We start from the raw sequence: 13266 nt of genomic DNA, 5'->3' as shown, positions 1-13266 counted from the left end.
CCCAGCATGTACACAGATGCACAAATAGCTGCAACCATAGTATGAGAGAGCTACCATTCATTCACTCACTCACTCACTCACTCACTCAGTAAAAACCTATACGGAGTCTGTGTTTTATGGCCACCCTTTTTTAGGTTTGACGTAATCCTCAGAGCTGCGATTTTGTAAACATAGTAGAACTCAGCCAAAGGGGTGACGCACAAATATAATCTGACACAATTCTGATATTTAATCTTATGGTAATGTCTCTAGCTTCTTCACTTTTTCTCTCTTTCTCAAATCCATCAGACGTACAGCAGTTCCCATGAGGTTCTTAGCCCTCAGATTTTGTCGGCGAACTATTCATTGGGAAAGTATGTAGGTCAATCTGCTTTGCTCTTTATCTAAAGCCATACAGATATGTGGCAATATGATTAATATTTCATATCTATATAATCAGCGATGTTTGTCTTCGTGTTCAAAGGGATTGGTATCGTAAAAGGCAGTCCTTGGTTGGAGGGAGGCTCAGTATGGAGGAATTGATTGAACAGTGCTTTAGTGTGTGTGTGTGTGTGTGTGTGTGTCTTTTACCTCTAAATCTCTATGTAAACGTCTTCTACAGTGTTTAATCCTGCCATGCAGTTGAGTAGTTCCAAACAGAGCAGTGGCACCACATGTGGCTTTTCTGTACTTTTCCGTTTTATGATATCTGAGCGGCACAGAACCGGTTCAGAGGGAGAAATCGTCCCTGTGTAAAACTAAGCCCGTGGTCCAGTCCGTGTGGATTGTTGCTCTTTTATAATGTGTAGCCTGGATGCAGCTGATCCTTTTGCCCACTGTAATCCATTTTCTGGTGTTCAGTCAGTAAGCACGCAATGGCGTCCCTGTGTGTTATATCACATGTCCATATTGCATGCTGCAGCATATTACACAAGTGTCACAGGTTTAGAACTCCAAATGGGATGATGTGTCTGCATAGTCAATGAATTTGACAAGTTTATAGGATTGTGGTTCACTTCCCAGAGTCAGTCTGTGTCAGCAAAAATGTGTTTTTACGCCCAAAAACAGATAAAATTGCCAGAAAATCTTTATTATGGTTCTGAAGTGTGCCTGCCCAAACAACACTGATTCATTCTTCAATGTGCCTGAAGAAATTTCTGTGTCGTTCTGAGCATATTCTCAAAAGACAAGAACTGCTTTTGCATTGTGAGAGAAGTTGAGTGTTTTTAAGAGATGAGAAGCGGATTTGTTTTTGTCAGCACCGACGGTAACCGGGAGAGAAGTGTCTGAAAGCCTGATCTTCTCCTCCTTGCTTTTTCTCTCCCAGCCAACTTCTGCTCCCCTTTCTTTCCTTCTTTCTTTCTTTCTTTTTTTTCTTGTCACAGCCTATGTCTCCGGTGCAGCGGATCAGAATAGCTTCACTGTGTGTCTCCTGCACACAGTAACGCTCCCCTCCTTACCGCTCTTTAATTCTCTGTAAATTCCACCGAGTGCGAGTGTGTTGTGTTGTGTTGTGTTGTGCATGTGTGCGTTCCTGCCTCTGGTCGCCTGAACATCTCATCACATGTGAGGAGTACAGGCTGCCTGGATCTGGATAACTTGAGAGCGACAGAGGAAAAAGATGAAGAAAGGGGGAAAAAAGGGAAAATAGGGCGAGGTGAAGTAGTGATTGTACCAGAGTGTGGCTCAGAGCGGTTGGCTGATGACGTGAAGTGTTGCACACACATCTGGAACAGCTTGAGCAGCTGCACCTGAAGAGAAGAGCTCCTCCGCAAAGCCTCTGCCGGCACTTTCTCTTTCTACACTCCTGCTCTTTTTTTTTTTTCTGCCTCCCCTGTTTTCTCTTGCAGTCTCTAAATCTTTCTGGTTGCCGCCTGTCGGAGCGCTGGGATGGTTACCCGCTGTGCATCAGCAGAGAGGAGCGAGTGAACCGAAGCGAAAGAGAAGAGGGGAGACAAGGCACAAGGGGACAGTTACATGGGAAAGAATTATTAAGCACGAGGTAGGAGAGCGAAGTTGACAACCATGTTATGAGCGTAAGTGAAGAAGAAGAGAGTGAGAGCGAGAAAATCTACAGAAAAAGAGAAGGATGGAGAAGGAGAGAGTGTCAACGAGAGGGGGATTAAGAAGCCGGAATGCGCTGACACTGGAGACCTGAGTTTCTGTTTGCATTTGGCACAGCACATCCTGTCACTCCACAGGTTTACCCACACATAGCACCGATTTACCAACACACACACTTGTGTTTGCTTTGGAGGATGATCCCAGGAGGCCACGCCAGGAGAAGAGAACACCTTCCAAGGAGCTATTAACCCCCCTCTCCCCCCCTCACCCTGAGTTTGCCTCCCACCCAGCTTCCCAAAAGTGCCCTCCCTCCCTCCCTCCGGCCCTCTCAGCCTACCTGCACTAGTCACAACACGCTGGAGCCGAAGAGTCACCGAGTCACACTCACTAAGAGCTGAGAAACCCCTGGATTGCCTATGGGACACAGTTGCGTTCACACTGGCTGAGAAAGACCGAGGAGCTTTACTGATCCGCTGACCTGCAGGATGTCTAAAGCCTCCAGGCTGGCCCGGCCCCCCTCTGCAGGGGCCGCGTCCAAGCTGCCCTCCCCGAGGAAAGAATGCCCTGGCACGGCTGCCGTGGCCGGTCGAGCCCGGGTGCTGAGCGTGGGGGAGAAGCTGATGAGGGCAGGTAGTGATGGGATCCTGAACAGACAGAAGTCTTTACCGGCCACTGCGCCACAGGACAAACCACAGAGCGAGACTCAGGGTGAGTCTCAGGCCCCGAGCCAGAGTCCAGGTGAGAAGGGCCAGAATGTGGACCCTCCCAAGAGCAAGATCAGCCCACCTAAAGCTCAGCAGCAAGGCTCTGTGCACAGTAAGTAATGAACAAACCACACATTGTAAGATGAACGCAAGCTTGTCTCTCAGGGTGTTTAGGTGCACTGTTTACATGTCATATGCAATTCACATGTTAAAATGTGATAGATCCACATTAGACCCTGTGATTTTCTGTCCAGGTAATATCATATTAAGGAGACATAAGTGAATTCATTTGGATTTGTAGCTGCTGTTGTACAATCACCACCGCAGTCACACTTCTTGTGACTTCTCCTAGTGTCGTTGCCCTCATCGTTTTTGCTTAATTTAATATATATATGGTGTTTTTTTTCTGTATGTCTTGTGACCAATTTAATGGCAGTTCATTATGTTATGTACTGCAGTGATTAAGTCTTCACATGTGCTGTCTCCTCCCTGCCCTGACAAGGATGCCCTTGTCAGGCATTTGCAATCAGCAGAGCCAAAAATAGCGATGAATTTTTGAAAAATGAGATGGTCTTCATTAGCAATGAACAAAATGAAATAGAACCAGGAAGTCCACTTTAAATAATAGATATGTGAGTTTGAAGGCTTTTTGAATGACAAAACTTCATAGTGAGACAAAAGACTCCTTTTAAAACTCTCTTTTTGACAATTGCATGACAAAAAGTAGTTTATTACGACATACCAAGAGTGGGAACTTGCACATATTTGATCAGCAGGTGTTACTTTTTGTTGTAGCAGAAATTGAGCCAGGTTCAACTCTTTTTCTTTGCTAGAAAACCTTGCAATTTTGTTCCTTTGTGCTTTATCAACCCTGCTGTGTCAGTGTGTCAGTCTAATCGATATGAATGAGGAAGCCTCGTCTTCATTTGATGCTTTGCTATTATCTATCTTAACACAGTCTTGACGGAGCTGTGAGGAATTACAGCTCATGGGATCTCTGTCACTATCCCACTGAGGTCTCTGTTGGGTGCAGATTTTTTTCTTAAAAATGGGGGCACAGAGGATGAGGGAAGTGGTCTTATCATTCCCTTTTGGCCTTCTCACCAGATTCCCAACTCTGCAGGGCACCAGCTTTCATGTCTTAGCAGGACACAGTCGTATCACGCTCTCTGGGGCAACTTGACCAAGATTGTGCAAGCATGAGGAAATGATGAGGATGATTTTTTGTGCGCTCCGTGCATGTACTGTTAGTGGCTGCTAAGATTGACAGATTTTTTTCTCATCCACTGAAGTTGTTCCTGTCAGTCACTGTTGAATCGCTCTCGACTGTTCAGCTTGTAGTCAAAGACAGCAGTTGGGAAGTGTAAAGGGGGGGTTTAAGTGTGGGGGTGACGTACATGCAGGCAACAGGGGTGAGTCAAGTGAAAGAGTGACAGAAGGAGGTCAGGAATGTGAGCAGGGCATGCTGGGAAATCAACAGGTCTCGAGCTGTGTCTGTGTGTGAATGCCTCCCCTCAGTAAAGACAGGTTACGGGTTACAAGGGGGCAGGTTTGTACTGGAAACCAGATGTTCTTTTCTGTGCAGCTTGCAGTCTCCTCTTTACACAAATAAACGTAGTTTCTGCAGAGAAGATTCACTCCATAAGGGTCAGTTTCCCCTCATTCATTTGGCCCTGAATTCAACTTTGGACCGAGAATTTTTAATTGAACATATCTCCTCAGTTGAGGCCATGAAAAGTGACATTCTATATCTTTATGTATCTATTATTTTATCTTCTTACACAGTTCCTCTGTCCTCCCTCACTCATCATTGTTCTTCTGCTCACTTTGTCTTCTCTTCTCACTAAAACCCTCTCCACTTTTGTTTCTCCCTGAGTCTTTCTCCTCTTTTGACAGCATTTGAGTCAGTTATTGAAAGATGCCGCTGCCACCACCCTCCCACACACACTTACGCACACTCACGAACGACCATCAAAAAGAATAAATGAAGTGTGTGTATTCTCGGCATTTCGTTTCTTTCCTTCTGCGCATTTTCAAATTTTTCCTTCTGAGGGTGCGAGAACTCTGTACAGTTCTGGACAGTAACTTTGAAGTTCCATGTTGAAAAGGCAGTGATCCAGCAGTCCGGTCTCTCTGTAGAAATCAGCTACACGGTAGACTGATGCCACAGCCCTTTGATATATGAAACTTTATTTTTACATGTCATGCAGTGTCTTTACTTTGGGCAACTGCTGTTGACTACATGGAGCCATGTGCTGCCTAAGTATTTGGATTTTAAATAGGCCAGCACAATTAAATACCCCTTTGCTGCAGGCTAACTGGCAGCTCATCACATTCCCTACTCACTTATGGCTTGTATAAGCGAGGCTGGTTAATGTGGTGGGGTGGGGGCTCTGATCATGCCAGGTCTCCATCTCCCAAGCTAATGCCAGTTACAGGGCATGACGGCAGCTAAAGCACAGGCCCACAGGGTCAAACAGAGCTGATGCATACAGTGCTGGCAGACAATAAGTGCGTGTGACAGGTGACATTTCCGCTGTGTGAAAGCTTCAGAGCTGACTGCTGCTCGCCAAAGGGCCCAATTTCAGTCTTAAAGTGGCAGCTTCATCCGAAAGCAAAACCCGTTTGACATTTTCTGTCCAGAGAGGATGTCATACGAGTCAAGTGCAGACTCAGGTTCAGCTTTCTTCTCATACTCTACACAACTTGGATTGAACCGCTGCTCAGCAACGTTTTGTCACATTTTTTTAGGCGTCATCCTGAATGTACACCAGCTACAGATTTGTTTGACTTATATATCGAGTTTACTGTGCTGCCTAAAGGATGCAGGCACCCAAAATTTGCACCGATGTGTGATTATAAAACCTCCATCATCGTGAGAAGACTGTCAAAAATATTTAGAACCTGGCTGTAAGGATTTGCAGCAACAAGAGCATTACTGAAGTCTGGCACCAATGATGGATTAGCTTGCAAAATTCTTCCAAAGGGTGTTGGAAGAGGTTGAGGTCAAGCCTCTGTGCAGCCCAGTCTAAGTCAGCCTTTGCTACCAAAACAAGAGGGTTGTTTCTTTATAGAACTTATTGTTGTAGACTTTGTGTATATGTTGTGTGCACACATTACAAATCCACTTCTGAGCAGTGATGACAGTGTTGATCCATCAGTTAAATGAAGCTATGGTATAGTGTTTCATTACTTTACATCTGCTCTTTAGTTATCCTAAAGAGACAACAAAGCTTTATTTTTCTCATTTTGAACAGAAACCACTGTGTCAAGTGACAGCAAAATATGAAATATGCAAAATTTTTAAACATAGTGTAACATAGCACAAAAAGAGAGCTCACACTATGTGTCAACTACATATCAATCTCTACCTAAAACTAGCTAAATTAGCCACCATAATTTACATGTCATACTAGACATCGCCAAAACACTGGAGTGTAGTAAATGAAGTGAAGCACTTTTGCATGCACACCAAAACTGCAGCATTGTGCAGATACATATAAAGTGTTTCTTCTAATTTAAGCAACTTTACTCTGGGCTGCATGGTGCTGCAGTAGTTGGTACTGTTGCCTTGCAGTTAGAAGGTTCTCAGGAGCCTTTCTGTGTGGAGCTTGCATGTGCCTGTGTGGTTTTCTCTGGGTGCTTTAGCTTCCTCTCACACTGCAAAGGCATGCTTGTTAGGTTAATTGGTGATTCTAAATTTTCCATAGGTGTGAATGAGGGTGTGAATTGCTGTTTGTCTGTTTGTGTTAACCCTGTGGTGGACTGGCAATGTGTCCAAGATGCACCCCACTTCTAACCAGATGTCAGCTTGGACAGTGTACAGCCCGCCTACACCCTCAAAGCGGGTTTAGCTGATGGATGGATAGAACTTAGATGCATCGCTGACATTACCATCAGTTCCAGTTCCTCCTAGTTTATCCCAAGGCATTCCAAGACCAGATAAGATATGTAAACCCTCCAGTGAGTTCTGGCCCTATTACGGGGTCTCTTCCCAGTTGAACGTGTCCAAAAATCCTCCAAAAGAAGGCGCCCAGCAGGCATCCTATTCAAATGCCTGAACTGCCTCAGGTGGCTCCTTTCAGCACAAATGAGCAGCAACTCTACTCTGGAGCTCCTTTCTCCACCTCTAAGGCTGAGTCAACTGATAGAGGAACCTCATTTTGACCACCTGAATGTACATCCTCATTCTTTTGGTAACCAGACCACAGGTGAGGATTGGAACGTAGATCGACTGGTAAATCGAGAGCTTCACCTTCTGGCTGAACTGCCTCTTCACCGTGACAGTCTGGTACAATGCCAGCATTACTGCTGATGCTGCACCAATCCAATCTTAGCATCTCTCTCCATTTAATGAACAAGACTCAAGGTACTTAACCTCCTTCGCTTGGAGCAACAACCCAACCCCAGCCCAGAGGGATCAATCCATCAATTTGTGGCAGACAATCATGCCACTTTGCTACAAGGCAAAAGCAAGCAACTGATGAAATATGAGCAATTGAAATACTATATCTGGTACATACCTATCAGCAGCCCTCCATGAACTAACAACATGCCTGATGCTGTGAAAAGTGGCATGAGGAAAGCAGAAACAGAGGGCAAAAAAAACTATAACTGATATTGACAAGAGTGTAAGAAGTGTTTTTCTGAGGAGGGATCAAACCTGTGAGTTTAGCACTAGTTGCATTTTGCTCTTAACAACCGAGCCACCAAATACCTGATGCTGTTGCTCTGAAGCTACACACACAAAAGCCACAAAACAGCTCTTATTTTACAACTTACCTTCTCAACTTTTCATTTGTAAAGAGAAGACTGTTATTTTCTCTCAAAAAAAAGTTCCAGTACCTCACCTTAATGCTTTTATTTTCCAACTTTAGACAAACTATTGTATAGAGCTATCTGCACAAGGCAAACCAGTTGATAAAAACATCTGGAAAGGTTAAAGTCTGGAAAGACTTTAGCTAATAATAACTTAACCTCTTTCTTGCTCTCATATCAACCTCTGCTATCTCCAAACTGTCCAGACTCTTTTCTGTCATTGTGTCTAGACCAAGTTGAAAGTTTTTCATCTCATGTTTAACCATACGGGTCCTTTGATCCCAATGACCCATCAGACAGGGATTGAGATGCTCTTGAGATAAAGTGACTGCTCCAATTCTGGATGACCTCACCTCTAGCTGATTGAAAAGGTGAGTCAATGAAAGAAACAGAGAACAAAGCGGAGGGGTTCATAACGTTCGTCTGCATTCTCTGACGGGTGTTTTGTTGTTTCTTGTCTCATTTGGTTTTGCAAGATGTGTTAGCACATCAGTATGCGCAGTGTTGCTTCAGCTTGTTTTCAAGTGTCAGAGGTTATTAAGACATTTCGACTGCTTTAGAATACATCTGCACCTCTGCCCGTTGACAACGTTGTTAACAGCATATGGATGTGAATCACTGGGGAGAGAAGTGTTACATGCTTGTACATGTTCACTCTTTAGTACTGTGCCAGTTTTGCTCAAACACTCGCTGTTAACAATCTGTGAATGGGCTGTGTCTTCAGTGACTTTTCACAGATGCTGCTTAACTTCCTTTTAGAAAGAAACAGCTTAGTGCAGCGGGAATGAGTTTGAGGACTGGGATGTGATCACCCATTTCTTTTGACACTGAAGCCACGAGTCGGGATTACATTAATTGCAGCCTCTCGTGACTCCTAAAACCATCAGTTGTCCCAGACTATTTCTTCTTTTCCAACTATCAGACAGATTATAAGAGTCATTAGTGTTCATCTTCCACAACAGTTGACCCACTAAAGCCGACATCAAATTTTTACATTTTAGTGACTTTGCATATCTGCTTCAGAGCTGAATCAATCTGGCACAGTATGGAGCGTCTTGAAAGTGTTTTTTATTCTGCTGAAAGGCATTTGAGAGAGTGAACTCCATTTATCTCGGTAGCATCCAGACTTCCGTTCTTAGCGATTGACTTGACAAATTGACGTCTGTGAGTAGGGGGCTGATTTTAAGCAAAACCCCCCGCTCTCACTTTGAATCAGGCAATCACAAACTTTCATTGTATAGATTCAGGTAGTTTACTTAGAGTTAGGTCATGCTGTTTTTGTTCCTTTGCATGTGACTGAAAAAATATTTTAAATTCCGCTATTTCTGTTGTATTTGAGCAGCAGCGAAACAGTAGAAAATTGAAACACTGAAGATAATAAAAATTGGACAGCATTCATTATCCATTTACATCAGTTCCTCTAATCCACATGGATATTTGTTTTTGTCAAGGTTAATGATTTTGTCCCTCCATCGACTAAAGTCATTTAGGAGACTCTTGAAAAGTTTTTGAAGAACTTTTCCTCCAAATACCACAAGGGGGGAAGCGACAGTGCCTTGATGTTTTCTCAGCTGTGGCAGACAACTTACCTTTGTCCTTGGCTTGTCAATAAGTGCCCAGTGACTGAAGAGAAGCCCAGTGAGTCATTAGAAGTATGAGAGTAGGTGAGTTAATGGTGTGTTCATGGACCTGGAGGTCTGTGTGTTCACAAAATAAGTGGATGTGACTCATCTGTCAAACAGAAACAGACAATAATTGGGCCACTGAGCAAGAAGAAAGAGCGCTTGGTGATGTGACTACTCATGAGTGTGTACTGTAAATCCCCCGGTGGGTCTGGTGTGTGTTATTCTTTCGGGGGTGTAGCTCGGAGCAATGAGGCTTCTTTCCGATTTCCTGAGGCTATGTGGTTCTCAAAGAGAGACAGCGGAGGGGGATTGCGTTTCTCTGCATGTCAGATTAAGGATAAAACAAAAGCCTTAATCTCTTTCAAAGTTTCCACTTGTTGACATCAAACTGATTATCAAGTCTTTTGGATGTTTACTTTCTACTCTGTCCAGGCTTGATTAGACTGCAAAGTCCTCAAAGCTGCTCCTGCAAATGTGGCATGAAATTCCTCCAAACAAGACGTCCCGCTACAATACTGTTTTATCAGTTTAATGTATTGAGTGTGTGTTCTAACAGAAAGCATAACTGTGGTTAATTCACCCAACAGAGGGGTGTAAGCGGATGCGAGGGCTCCCTCAGGGTTTCCTCTCAAAGAGTCAACAGAGAAATCAATATGTCTCCATCTCCCCTCCTACACCCTTTTGCCCTTCAGGCAAACGTGATGTGGTGTGTGCATGTGTGTGTGTGTGTGTGTGTTTTCCTGCCTGTCTGTTGGAGCACGAGCAAATGTGCACTGAAATTACTATATGCACAGCCTGTTAAATATTCACACACTTTTATCTCCGTAGTTCAGACGATTCAAATTGAAACTCCCGCTGTGTGTGTTTCTTTCATGCGGCCATGTTGTTTCAGGGGACTGGACCTTCATAAATATCCTTCATTAAAATTACATTAATATTTAGTGTCGGCTGCACTCCCCATCTGTGATCGTCTGCATGGAGAATATCTCATTTGGGCTATTAAAATAGATTTTGCTTAACCAGAAATGAGTTCAAGGTGAAGTTGAAATCAAAAGAATTGTTCAGGATTTTAGGAAATAATCAAATCTGAGCGGTACATGAGGTAATCAATACAACTGTCATGTTTAAATGGAGCTGAAGTGAATTAGCCTAACTAACATAAATGTGGAAAATGATCTGGCATTGTATCTCATTTGTTCAACACATACAAGACAGCAAGATGTAAGAATAAGTTTTAACTGGAGATATGTGCTTTATTAATAACTTTACAGCAGTGATAATCTGCTAACTTTTTGTCTGTCAGCTAACTGTTTGTAAGGTAATGTTCAATAACATCCATTGGCTGATATTCAGGTAGTTTGAAAATGCAAATCTTGTATTCTTGAAAGAAAGATGGTTTAAATGGTAATGTAGATTCATTTTGTCCGTTAAATATTGCTGTTTGTTCATTAAGCAGCCCCATCCTCTTATTATTTTGCGCAAATCAAGTATCCCGGCCTTAAGCTATGATTTTGTGTAGATACACACAGGAACAGCTGCAGATACCCACAGATGCATAATTGTTGCTATAGCAGTTAAATTATCTGTGGATGTCATTTTTGTGAGGCAGAGTTACAAGAGAACCCCTTAAATCCTTCATACCAGATCTTTAAAGCTCAGTGGTTAATGCTTATTTCATTAGTTTTACACAGATTGAAGTGTAAATCAACCACTTGTGGTTTTAGGAGTTTTGTTCTGTCACAGTTTCTTTGCAACCAGCAGCCAGTTAATTTCCTGGAGTCGTAATGGTTACAGGATATTTTAGTGAGTATGCACGAGACAAATGTAAATTTTGTAGGTGCTGCGTTGAACTGAATGCAGAGCTGTTGTGTTTTTATGCACGTCTCCACTCTCATGTCTGTTTAGTATCACTTCCCATTTCATTCTTTGCAAGAAAGCCAGAAAAAAAAGTTAAAATGTCACCTTATGTAAAGCAATCGTGGAAATGATCATCCTCGCTGACTAATAGCGTCACCATACTGTATGAATGTGTAGATGTCGACCACATGATCCACCAAGGAGGAGTTGCTCCCTGCTGTGCTCTCTGTCAGATGATTAGAACATGTGATCTGGCTTCGGGGTGAATCAAGGTCAAACACATAGTATGTTTTGTGCTGTTATGTCACAATAAGCAATTTCTAGATGCCTGGAATCAATATCTAAGCTTCACATTTTTGAAATTACTACATTTTCACTGCTTTCCATGAACTACTGTTATCTCATTTGTGTTTTTGGGGCTAAACCAGAATGCAAGTTTGCTTTTTTCTTATCAAGGAACTGATTTTTCCTCCTTGTACTGTCACTTTCTTTGAGAAATAGTGTTTTTATCATGTGAAGCAAAGGCAGACAAGAAGTGAAGCTGTAAAGTCCTGGATAAGAAAAGCTGAGGACCTACTGACCTCTAGTTGACACTTCATGGCTGAATGCATCTCATGTAAATCATATCTAAGATAACACCGAAACTCAAGAAACGCGTCCAGACGTCTGAGTGAAACCACATTGTTTCTCCAGTTGTTTAGTTTGCTTCAGTTGCTCTCTGTGTACTTTGTGTGGTCTGTTTAAAGAACACAGCATGGAATTGTTTTCTTTATTGTAACCCTGCAAATGAAATTTCTAAGGCTGCTTACCAAATCAAAATTTCAGATATGCACAGTCTGAATATGAGTTTCCCCCGTGTGAGTCATAAAACAGAGCATTTAAGGGCATTTCTTGAAAGCATATTTGTGGCTTTTGGTTAGGAAAAGGAGCTAGCAGCAGCATTCGAGTCTCCTTTGTTGAGGACAGACAGATCACTCAGTATGTTTGGTTGACCTCTGATCTTTGTAAAGGAGAAGAGATACGCCAAGTTAAAGGAATGTCATATCCACACTGCAATAAAATTCAATTTTTTCCCTCAGTAAATAGCGGTTATAAATTCAAAAAACAGAAGCATCATGTGTGTCTGAAGCACAATGGTCATTTTGGATTTTCTTTTCGACTTCACCCTGTCGTTGTCGGTGCCATTTTACTGCAACAGCAGCTTTTAGTGCCTCAAAAGTGCCCTTGTCTGCCCCAGTTTCCAGCACTTAAAGTGGCAGAAGACTGCGAACATGCAGTACGTGTTGTGACAGCCACACATCTCAGCAAGCGACAGGGATAAAAGCAAAGTTTGATTTCTTGAAATACTGCCTGTTGATGAATCTCCACCTGTGATCCAGTCAGACGTGCATACAAAGCTTGTAGTTGATACAATTCTTTAATCTTTTGTGTCAAAACTAAAATGCTGCCAAATCTTCTTCTGCCTGTCGCTGATCGACCATAAAGCCCAAAATCCTGTCTTTTAATATCACTTCCCAGCTTGTGCGCTGTATTGACGTTCTCTGTGGCTTTTTTTTAAATGTCTTGATGCAATTATATGCAGAAAATAAAAACTGGAAACGAGCTCCAAGGTGCCTGATTGGGCGTTTGTGGTTCCAACAGGAGCAACACATTACTCTTGTGTTTTAGCCAAGGCACCGGCTCGTAAAGATTATTGATGATGTACACCATGTGATACGAGTGCTGAGCAGGATGAGGCAGCATTAAATCTCACTGATGTATAGGCCTCTTTTTCTCTCTTTATCTCTCTCCCTCTCTGTGTCCCGTCAGAGAGCGAGACAGATGAAGAAGAGAAATTAAAAAGTTGCAGGAGGCAAAAAAAAAAGGTAGATAGAACGGATTCAAACTTCATAATTTTCAGATTCTTCTCTTTTCTCAACTGCATCAGTGGCCTCTTTTTTCTCTGTCTGTCTATGTTGGGTTGTAATTGAAGTGTTGAGACAGTCATACTTGTATCAGCATGCATTTAATGAAGGCTACTGTGAAAAAAGTTTGTTTACCTGCAGTTGTAGTTACCTGTGTGGTCGTTATGGAGGTTTTATCAGCCCCTACAGTATCCGTTTCTCAGCAGCAACTGAGCTCTTTGCAAGAATGCGCTCTACATTATGGTTACTGTACACTCTGCAATGCATGGATAATAAATAACGGCTCCTGAGTGAGCAGCTCTGTTGGCAAAGGGC

General features: G+C 42.8%; 1 protein-coding gene across 13 annotated transcripts in view; it reads left to right on the top strand.

Annotated features, from left to right (window-relative positions):
• si:ch211-285f17.1 (sickle tail protein) overlaps nt 1-13266 on the top strand; it is a 115760-nt gene that overhangs the window by 21689 nt on the left and 80805 nt on the right. For 5 of the 13 annotated variants that reach the window (XM_035956386.2, XM_035956388.2, XM_035956387.2 and 2 more), the window contains exon 1: nt 1608-2859. The exons of 1 other annotated variant lie outside the window; for it this stretch is intronic. In XM_035956386.2, the coding sequence (XP_035812279.2) occupies nt 2529-2859 (331 nt within the window). In that variant the 5' untranslated portion in view covers nt 1608-2528. Of the gene's footprint in view, nt 1-1605; nt 2860-13266 lie in introns of those variants that run through there. 7 more of the 13 variants (XM_055006959.1, XM_023288333.3, XM_035956393.2 and 4 more) reach the window with 7 other exon arrangements.

This window comes from Amphiprion ocellaris, chromosome 22 (assembly GCF_022539595.1).
Source record: "Amphiprion ocellaris isolate individual 3 ecotype Okinawa chromosome 22, ASM2253959v1, whole genome shotgun sequence".
Classification (NCBI taxonomy): Eukaryota; Metazoa; Chordata; class Actinopteri; family Pomacentridae; genus Amphiprion; species Amphiprion ocellaris.
The sequence above is the reverse complement of the archived record's forward strand: the minus strand, read 5'-3'. Positions and strand labels throughout refer to the sequence as shown.